Genomic DNA, 16,973 nt, shown 5'->3' with positions numbered 1-16,973 from the left:
CTGTAAAAAGAGTTGTACGTATATTCGTTTAACAAAACTGTAGCACGACTGGCAAGCGTATGTTGATTTAGTGACTATGGGATGATTATTTATACTAGGCCTAATAAACTGAAGCGCTCTTCATTGTGAAACCTTGTTAATTATACTCATTGTGTTTTCCATTTTAAGTAATTTAGATTAATCTTAATGGTTTAATTGTCACGTGCTCACAGGTAACGTCTCTTCAGTTTGACATTACTTTTATAATATTGATAGTTACATTTGACATCATAATAATTAACTGTTAAAATACCAAGTGCTAGATTTTGTTATGTACTGTGTAGTCTATATGAAGTGATTTCAAGTGCAGGCAATAGTATGACAAAAGATTCATACATAAATTTGTCAAGTAACGTTATAGGCTTCGGCCTTAGTGGTCACTAAAATCTTTTAAATATGAAATAAAAAATTTGAGAGTTAAACATGAATGTTCGTTATTTCATTCATTTTCTCTCTCTCTCTCTCTCTCTCTCTCTCTCTCTCTCTCTCTCTCTCTCTCTCTCTACGCTTTTCTCTCTCTTAGGAGTCAATGAAAACGTCATCAATGATGTTGGTGAATTTAATGAAGTTGGTCATTAATGAAGTGGTGCATGAATGTGGTTCATGTAAACATTTATTTTGTGTGTATAGCTGTTAATTTGTTATTTTATAAAATATACACAATCTTAAATCTGCACCCAGAGTCATCACTGTGTCTTCACTCTGTACTTGAAATGTGGTTGATCTAGTGACTGAAAAGGCTATACCATGATGTATTGTTTATTTTACTTGTTGTGTTGTATCATGCTAGTTAGTCACAATAATTACTCAACATAAGCTGTTAGCAATAAGGTTTAATTGTAAGAAATAAAGTAGTATTTGGGTGTAACGAACCTTAAAAAAACTCTCAGTAGTTAGAATTGGGTGGAAATACTGTCTTGTGCACTTTTTTCGGTTTTCAAAAACTAGGGTCCTTGGGACTGCGGTTCTCCGAACTCCGATTCGGTAGGTGGCGCTGTCACAAGAAAATAGAGCCCTAGAAGTTCGGTCCCAGAAGTGCAGGTCCTTGGAATTGCGGCCTCCAGTATTGCAGTCGGATAATATTGGTGATTCCTGCAGCAGTGTCAGTGAGGGGAGTCGTAATATGTCGGGGGTGCATATCTAATATGAATGTCATATTTTAAATACATTTTATACACAATAAATACATTGTCGTTTCTCTGCTTTTATTTTTATTCATCGCACAAAATTAAGCATTTAATTTGATTTTCCAACATTTAAAGTCTTTTTCACATCTGAAATGATATAATGTCGAGCGGACTCACATCAGTTGTGCGGGTCTGCAGCTGGATGCTATTGGGAGTGGCAATAAAGAGGCGTGATCACGCAGACTCTCAGCAGCACATGCTTAACACTTCTCACTGTCGGGTTATTATTTTGACCTGTTCTGTGAGCTGTTGAAGAAAATGTATACTATGATGTTGTTCTGTTTCTCCTTGTGGAGTCTGTCTGGTAAGTTGTTTGGACCTGCTCATTTGTGACCCAGTTACAGTCGTTTTTGTGATTTTCTCATGATTTATAATGTAAAGAACATTTTGAGAGAATATAGCTTTGATATCTTTACTATTGACTGAGTAAGGCCATGCCATAGATTGAAATAATAAATTATCATTCATTCAAAATATTACATTGAGGCTATAAAGGTAAAGTGTCATTCATAACAGCAACTGCTGCAAAAAAAAAATTCCCATACTAAAATGTCATAAATTGGTTTGTTTGACTTACTTTCCTCATGTGTCTTGTGTAAATATTATATGTTCCTAAAAAAAGTAAAAATGCAAATCTAGTTTGTGTAGAAAAAAATAGTTGTGTTTTTGACTTTTGGGGTGAAATCAAATTTGTCCCAACCGAGTCACAATGTTTCTTTACCATTTCTGATTTAAAGTGATAGCTTACCCAAAAATAAAAATTCTATCATCATTTACTAAACCTGTATGACTTTCTTTCTTCTGCAGAACACAAAAGAAGATATTTTAAGAAGTGAACAGTGACGGCACCCATTCACTTACAGTATATGGACAAATAACCAATGCAAGTGAATGGGTGCCAGTTACTGAGATTCTTCAAATCTTCTTTTGTGTTCTGCGGAAAAAAGACGTTTGTATATAAAAAAATATCTTTCACAAGTGGCCACAAAGTAAAACAAACAAAAGTAAATGGCCTAATTTTGTTTATTTTTCAGGTGTGTTTAGTGAGTGTGTGTCAGTGACTGAAGGAGATTCTGTGACTCTGTCTGTGGATCTGACTGAAGTGAAAGATGGAATCTCCTGGAAGTTTGGAGCTCATGATGTTGTCATAGCTGAGATGAATGCAGAGAACAAGAACATCAGTTTATATGAAGAGAGAGCTGACGGGAGATTCAGAGACAGACTGAAGATGGATCACACTGGATCTCTCACCATCAACAACATCACACTCACAGACTCCGGACTTTATCAAGTCTTCAACAAAAACACAAAGACTAAACTCAAGATATTCAACATCACTGTCTATGGTAAGTGGAAAAGAAATTGTAATATAGTCTACTATATGTACAGTATGTTAGGCTTGATTATTTATTTTGATGGTAACTTTTGATGTACTATGTATTATGCAATATATTAAAAAATGCTATCATTATAATGACCCGATGACATCATTAATTACATGTATATATTACACATTTTGTTATACATTCTAAAGACCCTGTGTACATTACATAATTATATCTCACCTTGTTTTAACTTTAGCCTCTGAAGGGTTTTTGGGGGATACTGATATTTTATTTATTATTTATCATTTTAAAGGTCGTCTTCCCATTCCTGTCATCACCAGAGACTCTCCAGTTCAGAGTCACTTGATGAATTTTTCATCATCTTCAGTGTCAGATTGTTCAGTGTTGTGTTTAGTGATGAATGTGTCACATGATGTGAGTCTCTCCTGGTATAATGGAAGCCGTGTACACTCCAGCATCAGTGTGTCTGATCTCAACATCAGTGTGTCTGATCTCAACATCAGACTCTCTCTACCTCTGGAGGTGGAATATCAGGACACAAACACATACAGATGTGTGGTCAACAATCCCATCACAAACCACACACAACATCTACACATCACTCAACTCTGTCACACATGTCAAGGTGAGCATATTTGATTTTTATAATTAATTAATAATTATTTTTTGTAATTCTTGGTGCAAAAATGGAACGCTTCATGTTTAATAGAAATATGCACATATTTCTTATGCAAATAAATGCACATGTGCATATTAATGCATGCAAACAATACTGTATATTACACTTATTTAATTACAGAACATGAGGTACTCTAGTGAACTTAAACCAATGCAGCTAAAACAGTCTGTTATTAATCATTTGTTTTATTGTTGCTCATTTCTTCTCTCGCAAGGCTACTGCTGTTGTGGTTTTACTGAAGCTGTGATCCGATTGGTCATCTCTGCTCTGGTGGGCGTGGCTACTGTTGCTGTTTTGGTTTATGACATCAGATCCAGAGGAGATGAGCAGACAGTATATTAAATTACTGATAGTTGCTTTGTATAAATCTGATAAATAAGTGTAAACGCAGCTATTTTGCTACAGCTGCTTTGCCAACTAACACCCTAGTACATAGACCAGAGTAATATTCATTATTTGGGTTTATTTGATTTTTCATACTGATCTGACAAATGTCAACAAACATAGATTTTCTGAGTTGGCTACTGGGGTTAGAATCTAGGTTGTTCTGCTGTAGTTTTTCTCTCTCTAAAGATCTCTCGATCAGGGTCTGTATTACAGAAACATCCCAGCTCAGAATATCTCTTTAGTAACTTGGTGATTTTGCTTTGCAGCCCATTTAGAACATTTAACGTTAGATCATAACATATACACATATGGCCTCAGGTCCTTTATTTTACAGTTCTGCTTGCTTGCTTTTGTCCTTGATTTCTTCCTAAAACGTTTTCAGTCGATGGGTTATAGTGAGCACATGTTATTGATAGTATCTGTATAATGCATTTTTTTTGTGTGAGGCTTAGATGTTTAGTTAATAAAGAAAATAAAACACAAGATCTTTTATCTCAGTTGTGTCTTTCAAACATGAACAAGATTCCGATTTTAAGAGTGTATGGAGCAAATAATTCGGCAGAATTACTTTTGTTTCACTGTTGTTATTTTCTTCAAAACACCTTATTTTGTGTTATGCAGAACAACGAAAAGTATACAGGTTTGTCATGACATGAGGTTAAAGATTTTTTACAAATAATTTTACGTTTTGGATGAACTGTGCCATCTGCCTTGTAACAAAATTGTAAAAAGCGCTATATATAAATAAAGTGGACTTGACGTCTGCTAAAGATCCGCAAAACATCTGCTAAACATCTTAGAAAGAGCAGTTTTAGATCCATTCTAAATCATAAACATCTTACAGACGTCTTGTAGATGTCTATAATATGACATCTGACAGCAGACGTCTGGAGGTTGGATATTTAATAACGTAATATCCGAAATCCGAGAAAAAATACTATTCCAAATGCAACAGTTTCACTCTGGTTGTGTTGCTTTCGATGAAGAATCGAGACAGAATGATGAAGCCCGTAGTTTTTTTTAATTTGACATGCAGGTAACACACATAGGGAACGATCCATGTTGTTATCCAGGCACGTCTCTTATCTCCACTCACGTGCTAAACAAAGAAAGCTAATAAGCTAACCGATCACAATGAGCATCCAAAATGTGTTAATTTACACTTATTTCACAAGAGTCACACGAACACATGTTTAAACAGTCTCGGTGTAAACTATGAAATTAAACATGTTGCAATACATGATCATTACCAGCACTTTCATGTGAGGAGTGAGACGACACCTAAAACCAGGTGCGCCGCTATTTTGTGCCCTGACGAAAACAACATCGGCACGCTTGATTCCTATTTCAAACATCACATACATTTCATATACAAATATACATTTACATCAATATTTAACCACTGTTTAACATGGAAACATTGCAACATTTAGGAACAAGTTTTGACAAAAGTTCACAAAAAAATAAAGTACATTGCAATGTTTAATCCAACACAAACAATGCTTTTACAAAAGGCATCATAATGCGTATGAACAGTTTAAATGGAGCAAAACGTTGGTTTCATGTAGTTTGGGTGTGGTTTCTAGAACGTTATTAAAAGCAAGCACTGCAAAATGTGTTGCGCTTGGGGGCGGTCTATTGAAAAGCGGGATCGTTAATAACTGGGTTTCTTAAAAAACGTGTTTTCTGAACTGTTAGCCTATTATTTATTTGGATCAGTTCTGTGAGCTATTTAAGAAAATGTCTGCTGTGATTTTATTTTGTTTGTGTTTTTGGAGTCTGTCTGGTAAGTTGTGTGTGTATTTTTATTTCTTTAGATTTAAAATGAGTTTATAGGTTAACCTTGTTTAATATCCCAGTATGAATATTTAAGCATGTACAGATATTGTTTTCGTATTTATATCATTCATTCTGATATTTTCAGGTGTGTTTGGTTTTGTGTCTGTGTCAGTGACTGAAGGAGATTCTGTGACTCTATCTGTGAATCTGACTGAAGTAAAGAAGAAAAATGGAATCTCCTGGAAGTTTGGACATCAAAACATTACAATAGTTGAAACAGAAAATGAAGGCACTTACAGGCGTTTAAATGAAGAAAGAGCTGATGGAAGATTCAGAGACAGACTGGAGATTAAATTACACACTGGATCTCTCACCATCAACAACATCACAAACAAACACTCTGGATTTTATACAGTCATCAACACAGACTCAAAGACTAAAGTCAATATGTTCAATATTACTGTATACGGTGAGTAGAGAACAACTGAATATATATTTAACAATATTATGTCACACTCTAAAAAATAATTAATGTCATCTGTTTAATGCATTGGTGCGTTTAAAATGATTTTTTCATGTTTTTCAATTGTTTCCAATGTAAACCCCGCGTTTTTTGAAAACGCGAGCAGATGGCGGGGTTTTTTCGCCTAGTTCTTGGTGTTTTCAGCCGCGTAAAAGCACCTCAGTGGCCACAGGAGCTTAGGCCCGGTTTCATAGACAAGCCTTAGCTTAAACCAGGACTATTCCTTAGGTAAATTAGGATATTTAAATCGCTTTTATTAAAATGCCATAGACAAAAATGGTGTGCATCTCGAGACAAAACAATGGCAATTACATATATTAAGATATGTCAGGGAAATTTATTTTCAGTTAAGACACCTCAAACTTTCATTTTAGTCTAGGACTAGTCTTAAACCTGGTCTGTGAAACCAGGCATTAATGTTTAATATTCTGTTCTCTTGATATTTAAAGAGGTTTTGGTTATGTTAGTGGTTTTAAGAGGTCCATTGTCCTGAAGGATTATGTCCTGTTTTACTCAAGACAGAGGCATTTCTTTGGAGATGCTATTGAGGCAATATCAGCTCTTGCTTTTATTTGAATTGAGAATTGTGTAAAAAAGTTTGGTGATTTTGTTTTGGTTCAACCAGTGTCTATCAGTATTAAAAAAACTAGTTGGAACAACTTAATTTCAATAATGAAGATGTTTTAAGTTGATGTTCCTTAGAAATACATTTCAATTAAGAGAAAAAGGTTAGCTGTCTAACTCAATATAGTTTGTTGGATGAACTTAATTTTGTTAGTTGTCACAACTCAAAAATATTGATGCAAACAAAAGTGTTTTTGTTGGGGCTACACAATATTTTTTATCATGGACTATAGCACTAGCACACAATACATCATCCCATTATCCCTGCTCCATCTATCAGTTTCAAACAATCTCCAAATCCAGCGTTATATCCACCGTTTATATAACATTTATCACCCAAATGCAGTTAACAAACAAATCTGAACTTCACGGGCGCAGTGCTCTCTCTCTTGCTCAAGCTGGTTGACATGTGCGCATGCTCTTTCTCCCACTCTCTGGATGGATGCGTGGGTGCTCTTTCATCTCGCTCTGGCGTGTTGACACGTGGACATGCTTTTCTGGGAGAATTGTCCAAAAAGGGCCAAAGAAAAGTTGTTACGAAACAGATTTTCATGTTCGAAAAAAACTTTCCCAATCCTTTACGAACAATACGCCTAACTCGTTTTATTGACAAGATGACAATGTCAAGCATGAGAAGCCAGCATGTTTAACATTGTAAAGAAGTCAGAATAAACACAGTGGCACCAGACCTTTAATAAGACCTTTTTCTTCACTGTTGTGTTTTCCAGCTCGACTGCCTGTTCCTGTCATCAGCAGAAACTCTTCATCAGAAAGTGCAAATTGTTCTGTGTTGTGTTCAGTGATGAATGTGGCACAAGTGAGTATCTCCTGGTACAAAGGAAAGAGTTTATTGTCCAACATCAGTGTGTCTGAACACAGAGACATCAGCAGCATCTCTCTAAATCTGGAGTGTCTGAATGATTCTTACACATGTGTAATAAAAAATACCATCACAAACCAGACTCAACATCTCAACACTGATGTCTGTCACACGTGTTCAGGTGAGTCACATGTGATTATTCTTCTGATGTGATCTAGAATCAGATTCAGTTACAGTAAAGACTCTTTTTATCCTTTACAGAACCTTCACATTTCACCTTCAATATAGTCATCATCTGTTGTGCTGCTGCTGGATCTGTGATGATTGTAGCAGCCCTTCTGATCTTCTGCATCTGCAGAAAACACACACAACAAGATGGTAAGTGTAAACTGCTATGTATACTTCATTGAAGAAACAAGTGTTGTAGACCAAATGAAAACAATAATTCTAAAATAACTTATGTTGTGCTAACATGTTTTCTGTCATTGTTGTTAAAACAGGTCAAGCTTGTGAAGAGATCACTTACGCAGATCCAACCTTCAGCAAACGAAATGCACCTAAAACAGTAAGATCTTAAATGACATAAGTCAATTAAGTCATGTCATGTGTCTGTATCATTTCAACAGGAGAACAGTTTCAGTTGTCTGAAGGTTTGTGTGTACAATACAAAAATGATGGTTTAAAAAACAACCTAATTTGGAAAAAATACTTTTCACGCAAAACCTTTATTTTGGTTAAATAAAGACATTCTAAATAAAGCATATTTGTCAGATTTATACATGTGTACAACATAAGCTATATTCAGATGTTTAGACCCTAATGAAAAGCAAGATAGCTACTGATGAAAAAACAGCCCAGATTGTCCTTCCAACTTGAGGCACATTGAATTTGGATGATGTGAAATGCTTTGGTGCAACAAGAAAACACTGTAACACTTGCTGTGAGCAGATTATATGAAGTGGCGTTCATAACAACATTGAATCCAGATCATATGCAATGATGTCATGTTTCCATGTTTGTCCAAACCAGCCACATCAATAATATGCAACAAGATTATTTTTAAATCAGGGGATGATTTAAGATTAAATAATGATTCACTTAATTTAACTGTCCTACCAGGCATGCGCAGATCAATGTTACATCATTTTTTGCGCTGTAAAGTCATCCTACCTGTTTATTTTATATTGCTATGACAATTCTGCTATGGTATTTGCGTTGTTTTTCCCCATGTTTTACTCACCCTCAAGGCATCCTAACTGAATATGGTTTTCTTCTTGAAGAATAATCCAGTCAGAGTTATAATACCACGTATCATTTTTCTTCCAAGCGATAGAATGGGAGTGACTGGGTGTTGATTTTTTGAAGCTCCAAAAAGTGCATCCATCAATCAAATAGCTGCTCGATGCGGCTCCGTGTTCTTAACAAAGGTCTTCTGAAGCTAATCAATGAGTTAGTTTAAGAGAAATATCCATATTGACGGAGCTATTAACGTTGATGTCTAGGTTCCGCCGTCTCTGGAATGCGTGTGAACCAACCGGCAGATGATACAGGCGACGTGTTGTAAGTTCCGGGGCATCATGTATCAACGCTGCATATGCACAAAAACGTTGCGTACGCCAGCTTTCACGCTCACGGTCGGATGTACTAACAGTGAAATTAACGTGAGAATGTGCGTTCCTCCATGACAACTTCATGTCAGGCATGAGTTTTTTTGTGCGTACGCACATTTACAGCTTTGTCCGTACGCAATGTTTTAGTATGGAATCAACGCAAGTCTTTGTACATGAGGCCCCCGGTGACGAACGCTGCATTTTTTCATTTTCAGCCGAATGGACAGTGTCTACTCTGGCGGGAGAGTTCGTCACCGTCATTTCCCAGAAGGACAAGCCTCTGGTTCACGCGCATGTGTTCATGTGTCTATATTCAAACATTCAGTGACAGGTTTTGGAAATACTCTTTTGTACTCTCATTCACGAGCCAGCCGGCGTATGGTGAACTGAATGTGCTGTTTCTACCCGACGCTCATTGCACAGAATAGACACAGAGAGAGGCAATCCCTCCACTGAAAACGCAAGACCTCACGCAAAAGAGTTTCTTACTTAGCAACACTGGCGGTACAAATTAGGAATGAATGGGAAACACTGCATCAGTCAGAGAAGCTGCAGCCATGGCAGGGAGGAATGGCTGGACGCCACAGCAAAATGAATATAGCGGAAACGCTGTTCCATCGCGTTCCAGACTTGTGATTGCTTTTCTCAGTTTGCTCCGGTGTATTATACCTTCTCTTGTTCTGCTCACCTGGGCCCCCCTGCAGTATGCACCCCCCACTTTGAGAACCATTTGAGGAGTCTATGTTCTGAGGGAAGAAGCTCTTCTTGAGCCTCTCTGTTTTTGCCAACAGACTCTGGAATCAAATACCAGACTGCAGTAGACAGAAGAGAGACTTTGCATGGTGTGTGGAGTCTTTAATGATCTTGAAAGCCATGACTTTGTATCTCCTATTACTGCAGATATCGTGCAGAGAGGGGAGAGCTGACCCAGAGATGCACTCAGCTAAGCGTACCACTCTCTGCAGGGCTTTGCGGTCCTGGGCAGAATAGTCCCAATCCACGATGAGATAGTATATCTCGCTAGTATATAACATTTTTAAGGTTCGCAGATGAGATCCATAAATCATATTGAAATTGTTTAGACTTATACTTATGCCCTACTCCATTAAAAGTCTTTACCCCCAGGGATGAAGGTTGTAGGGGACCAAAATACTGTTTCTTGGAACACACGTCTGCATCACCTTCTTGTGTCCATAAGGAGGTGCCATCACACTGAGAATCGACTCAAAGAATCATAGGTGCAAAGTGTTCAATCATAATCTTCCAAATCCTTTAGTTCGAAGGGCCCACTGTGCATTGACTGTATCAGAAAAGTAGGTGTTTCATTCAGGAAATGAGCTTGCAGCAGAGAGGACCTCCACTCCAGGGGGTCAATTTTGATTTAGGGGCGGTTTCCCATTCAGGTTTAGACTAGTCCTAGACTAAAATAAATGTTAGAGCTGTCTAAACTGAAAACAGGTAGCACTGACATATCTTAAAATATATCAGTGAGATTGTTTTGTCTCAAGATGCACACCGGTAATGTTTTTTTGTAAAGTATGTTTTTCAAAAAGACTTAAATATCCTAATTTAACTAAGGCCTAGTCCTGATTTAAACTAATCCCTGTCTGGGAAACCACCCCAATGGGGCGGTTTCCCGGACAAGGATTAGGTTAAACCAAGACAATCTCACTGATATATTTTAAGATATGTCAGTACAATTTGTTGTCGATCAAGTCACCTCTAACATTTAAATTAGTCTGGGACTAGGATTAAGCCCTGTCCGGAAAACCGCCCCTTAATGTTTAATTTTAGTCTGTCTGCCAGAGGTTTTAAATTGTTCCAAAGTCCAGGTGAAACATTTTAGTGTGGCTGTGCATTCAGCATTGCCACTCATAGACTGTGGAACCGTTTTTCAGCTGTCCTTTAGTTTATAAATGTTAGTCCTTTAGTTTGTGTTAGATGCAGGGGTTCCAACAGGGGCGGAATGGGACTCAAATTCAGGCCGGGAAATAGAACGTTCATCCAGGCCACCAAATTTAGTAGCCACAAACCTATTTTAATCCTTTTTTTATTAAATTTGAATGCTTTGTAACCATCACATAATGTGCAGTTATTGCTTAATTAAACTGACAGTGCATTGTTCGAGCAAAATAATTTTGGGTCGAGAAAGTAACAAGAAAACAATTGCTCAATTATCATCTAGCAGAGATTTCAGATAACATAACACTAAAGGGACAGGACATGACTCCCGCTCCCTGCACCAATCAGAGAACAGCTTCCACCTATAAGCGTAGGCACTCCTGGTGTTCTAGAGTTCATAGATCCTCAGAAGTGGTTCTGGCCCTTCAGAGGCCAAACACACAGCTGTAGACGGTCAGTATTCAGGTGCCAAATCTGACCTCCCAACTGATGTAGCAGATTCCTCCTCCTGGGAAGGCTCCAGGGCTCCCTCTCTTAGAGCCTGTACATCATTGGTAACCAGGGTCTCCCTGGCCAGCTGGGAGCAACTAGCAGTAGCCTGTGGTGTCCTTGAAGGACTCTATGAACTGTTGCTAAGATCAATGGTATTGGGGGGAAGGCATACAGCAACCAGTAGAGAACCGTGACGTTTGAGCCTTGGCCCTCTGCACACGCGCAACCCAACACCCCCCTCCCCGCAATACAAATACAAATCCTTATTACACATATGCGTTATGATCGGCGTGCCGCGTGTATGTGCTCTTCAGCAGAATAATGGACCGGATTGCACACACATATGACTGACACTGCCTCCCAGTCTGATCATAAAACCAACACAGACTAACGTACACAACACCAGTTTAAAAAGCGACACCTCATGAGAGCGCTCTCAGCTAAAAAAACCTACACTAGCAGACAGTAAAAAGAGATTCACCAGCGAATAAACTGTGATTATAATAAATCTTAATATTAAACTGGTAACGTTACAGTGAACTAAACGTATGAAACTGATCGTAGTAAATTTACCATTTATCTGATAAAATATCACTGTTATGCAGAATAACAGCAAATATGCACAATGTGTTAAATTTAATACTGACCACATCAGCAACCAGAATGAATTGAGACACGGCGGCCTAATAAATCATAAATAACTTACAATTTGATGATCAAATTACTTGTTAACAAAGTCTTCCTCTTGTTGTTTTGAACAACATTTATCAGCTTTTTTCCGAGACTTAATAACAAAGTTCATCCATTTTGAATGAGGTTTTCTGCATTTTTTCTTCTTTTTTTTAAGTTTGGCGGTTGGCGAACCTGCTTCGGGTGCTTCTTCTGCTTTACGAGATTACTGGTGAACAACACCCCAGATGGCGGAAAATTAGAAAAAAACAAAGCGCGCCCGTTTAGAAAGATGATACGAGTGGTCAGTTTTACTGTCACTCAAAATTAATCTCTCCCATTGATTTACTGTACTGTCAGCCAACCATGACTACTAGAAGGCGCCCCAACCTCGTGTAAGCACACGGTCAACTTCTTGCAGCATACACAGGCTGCTCCATGATCTTAAATTACTCCCGTGAGACTTGGAAATCTCACGTGGATAGAGTCTGCATCGATCAAGGAAGTCACTCTTCAATCGTCAATCAAGGAATGTGAATTGCCCTGATACTAGCAAACCGAGGGAAGGCCCAGGTCAACAGTTTCTGTGACACATGAAGAGATTGGCTGGATCTCGTGCCTCCCGGTGGTTGATGTGATAAACCACTGATGTATTGTCTGACCAGATGAGAACATGTCTGCTTTTAAATTTCTATGCAAAATGCTTCAGTGCCAGTAGTACTGCCCATAGCTCTAGGGTGTTTATACTCTCGCTGCTTTGCAGAGAGCTCCATTGTCCTCTCACTGCTCTGTCTTGCCTGTCGGTTAAAAAGGCATAGGTCTGGATTATCTCGCAGAGCAACCCCCTTGGTCAGATATGATCTCCTCCTCCATGGTTTCAACGCCAGAAGGCCTTGCGCCGAAATCTTGATCAATTTGTTCTTGTGCTGACTGGGATTCAGGTGAAAACTGTTCACCCATGTTTGGAAGGGACGCAGCGCCAGGAGGCCCAACGATATGACAGCAGCTGCTGCCGCCATCATACCCATGAAACTCAGGAAGTACCAGAACGGAAGCCTAGTCCGACTTAGAAATCGTTGAACGAGCAGCAGAATACTGTTCACCAGCTGTTCTGATGGTGAAACTTTCATCAATCGCGAGTCCAGGATAATCCCTATGAACTCCACTGACTGACTTGGAGTTAACTTGCTCTTGCTGAAATTCACAGCAAGACCCAGATGGGTAATATGGGAGAGCAGCTGCCTGATTTCCATCATAGCCTGCTCCAGAGAGTGGGAGCACAGAAGCCAAGAAGTATCTGTAGTCCCTTGGCCTGTACTGGAGCCAATACTGTACTGGTCACTCACAAGATGCGAAACGGTAATATCTTCAGAAATTTGTTTTGGGAACGAAGGTTGGGTATAGGTCTTACACCGCCATCTTTTTTGGGGGATTAAGAAGCATATTGAATAAAACCCACCAAACCATTTTACTGGTTCGATGGCACCCTTCTCTAGGAGTTGTTTTATTTCTTGTTTTCAAGAATTTGAGTCGTTGGGGTCTGAAACTGTCGTCATTTTGACCCCACTGAAAGAAGGAGGCCGCCGTCGGAACTGCAGCCTGTACCCTTGAGTTAGGGTCACTATAACCCAAGGGTCTGAGGTTGTTGTTTCCCAGTAACTGAGCGGCTGATGAGAAAAACGTCCAACGGCCGGCAGCGGACTCTCAGTTTGCCTGATGTCACAGGGTTAAATAGGGGAGGACCCCGAGTCATCTTGGTCACGGGGGGACTTTGTTTGTATTAGACTCAACCTGTGCATTTGCAATGAGATAACATTCAGTGTGAAGCATTGCCTCTAGCGGTCAGGAAGAACGAAATAGAACCCCTCTTCAACCAATGAAATTCTGTTCATTATCAAGATTTCTTAAATTGCCGTTTAGAATTTTTAAAAATAATTGTAGAAATCGTATCACAAAGAGCCAGTGTAGTAGTCATAGCTATTACTTAAAAGTTTTATAGTAACACATTTTATAGTAAGACATTGAAGGCATTTTATGAGCATTCTTGCAAACTCAATATTCTGTCATTAACATTTACTATATTTCATTATGAAAACAGACATTCATTCTTACATTTTGTGATGCCCATGTATGGCTGTTTGAATGTCTTTGAATTAGATCAAGTGTCATGTGCCCACATGGTGCTAGAGTTTGTTTTTCTCCGAACTAGAGCCGATTGACTTTTGTAAAGACTTCTAGCTGATGCAGTGTCGCATCTGTCAAATCTCACACATACTATATTTCTGCTGGTTTCGGAGTGTTAGAAGATGTGAGAGATAAGATTAGCTTCTGGTCAGCAGGCCATGAAAACATTCAAGCTTTGCAATAATTAAAGACAATCAAAGCGTTTGAGACAAATTTTGGTATTTGATTATATAACTGATATACACCATTTTGTAAATGTATTTTCATGACAGTAGAAAACAAACAACCAGGTTGTTGTTGATAAATGCTCACTGTTATATAATACTTTACAAGCAAGTTAAATCACATATTTATGTTTGTGTGTGTTTTGTATCTGTCAGAGAACTGCAGTGAAGGATGATGTCGTGTATGCAGGAGTCAAGAGAAGATGATCAACTCTGATTGAACGTTCAGGTTACAGCAGTGTTCATTTTTATATGTTGAGTTTTGAGACTAAAACCACACAAGCCTGGACATTCATTTGATTGTATTGTGCTGGAGTATTTAGCAGGATTATCTTTGTTTTTTTTCTTCAAATATCCATGTTGGGTTATTTTGAACCCAGCATTGGGTCAAAAAGGGACGAACACAGCCATTGGATTAAATTAACTCAGATATGGTTTATGTTTGACCCAACAATGGCTTAAAACAACCCAGCATGGGTTAATTTACGCAACCAGCAATTTGGGTTTGTCAGTTTTGATCCAATGCTGGGTTGAAAATAACATTTGTATTTGAGTGTATTTGTTTTTTACGTTCATCTAACATTTTGGCATCGTTGGAGGATGGATCTTCTTTTTTTATAGTTTGTACATAATTCATTATTTGTTAGATGCAGAAATAAGATCATTGTGGTTGGTACTAAGGCTGATAAAGTGCTTTTAATATTTTGTAAGTCATTTTGAATGAAAGCGAATTAGAACTAAATTTACATTATTCTAATTGATTTTAAGCTATATATGTTCATTACAAATGTATATTCTCAAATCGTCTCAACTTTAAACAGCATTAAACTCATGATGCTATACAGCGCTTTTGTTTGTCACAGTTTAACAGAAAACATGTTTGACCTCAGCGTGATAAACACATTCAGTGTGAAAGAAGACGCCAGCAGAGCTGAACACTCAACTGACCACGACCACAAACCCCCGAAGACCAAAATACATGTGAGACGTGTCAGTTCATCAGTTTATTTTCCACACACATCTTATGCTTATCTTTATCTCAGATCATCTTCTTCATCTTCATCTTCATGGCGGCTACTGAACCTTGTGTGTCTTCAGATATTCTCAAGTTTCTGCGGTTTTTTTTAACTGTGAAAAGCAGATCTTGTCTGGGGTTTAGCGGTCAGTGTCTCTGTGAAACCTGCAAACCAACAAAATGTTTTGTCAAATATGTCTTCTGTACATACTGTATGTGCTCAAACTGTGTCAATTTAAACCGTGGTATGTATGCAGTTACTAGGATTGGTGGCTAATGTGTTTTGGGGTTGTTAATATCTAAGTTTCCATGATATAAACAAATACAGTTAAATGTTTGTTCAGTTCCCCTCTGCTCCCTGTTGCATTAAGCCAATGCAAATAGAGCATTCATCTATATATAAACTACATTAAAAGCTCAAAACACAGAGATTAACATCTCAAATCATACGTTCAATACATGCAGCGTATTTAAATGCAGTTCTTAAAATAAAGAAAATAACAGCCAGAAGAACTGGCTTTCTGTTTGCTGAGAAATGATCTGATGGAAAACTGAAGCCTCCAGCATCTCAAAGTGACAAGAGAAACAGCTGACCATCTTCACACAATGACATAGTGTCCGATTGAATGTATTATGGTCAGAACACTTTAGAACATAGTGGCTATTAGTGTGGTTGATAAAGCATAAGTAAGATAAAAAGTAATTCATGGATCGATTTCTTGAGGGACGCAGCCGAGCTGTGTGACACCAATCATCTGATCTGACCTGTAGGCCAACGCCACTGTTGCTAACAAAGGACGGACTCAACCGTCGTCCCCTCACCTATAGACGACATGTTGAGAGTATCATCGGTAATGGCATCCCTGCTCAAAACACGATAAAAAAATGTTATGGTTTTAATGGAAACTGGTAAGCCATGTGATGAATTATATATAGAACGGCTCTCCTGATTTTGCTAAGTGGTTGATGTCCTTAGGGCAACATCATGTTGACCCTGGGACAACATTTAAATCAACCAATCAGATTTCAGAAATAAGTTTACAGTTTATTTTAAGTTTAATCTTACAACCAGGATTAGGTGCTTCTAGACAATTGTTTCTCACTTATCATTTCCCTCTGATTTAAGGGGTAAGTTATGGTTAGGGTTTGGTGTGGGTTTAGGTTTTATTTATACATGTGTTGCCCTGAGGACATCAACCACTTGGCAAAATCAGGTCGAGACCAGTGGAACACCATTAAGTCTTATTGAAACAATGCATGAAACACTACAAAAAGGCCATTTAAATCATTTTAGAGGAGATGGAAAGAGCTAATTATTCATAATGGTATTTATTTGAATGGAAAAGTAGGCCTACAACAACACACCACATCAACGCTGTGACAAAAACCAGAGGGAACCAATCAAATCATAAGACCCACCCCATATCATGAAAAACATAACTTATTAGAGTTGAGGCGGCAGGCACTTGAACTTAGTGATGACGTATGTTACA

General features: G+C 38.2%; 1 protein-coding gene across 1 annotated transcript; it reads left to right on the top strand.

The window, feature by feature from the left end:
• Positions 1 to 1,142: 1,142 nt before the first annotated feature.
• Positions 1,143 to 4,111, top strand: LOC130550531 (carcinoembryonic antigen-related cell adhesion molecule 3-like). The gene is made up of 4 exons (XM_057328025.1): positions 1,143 to 1,530; positions 2,261 to 2,572; positions 2,865 to 3,197; positions 3,466 to 4,111. Exons 1-4 carry the CDS (start codon positions 1,485 to 1,487, stop codon positions 3,591 to 3,593), a joined length of 819 nt encoding a protein of 272 aa, XP_057184008.1. The 5' UTR covers positions 1,143 to 1,484; the 3' UTR covers positions 3,594 to 4,111.
• The last annotated feature ends 12,862 nt before the right edge of the window (positions 4,112 to 16,973 follow it).

This window comes from Triplophysa rosa, unplaced genomic scaffold (assembly GCF_024868665.1).
Source record: "Triplophysa rosa unplaced genomic scaffold, Trosa_1v2 scaffold353_ERROPOS49503+, whole genome shotgun sequence".
NCBI lineage: Eukaryota > Metazoa > Chordata > Actinopteri > Cypriniformes > Nemacheilidae > Triplophysa > Triplophysa rosa.
This window is presented reverse-complemented; position numbering and strand designations above follow the sequence as displayed.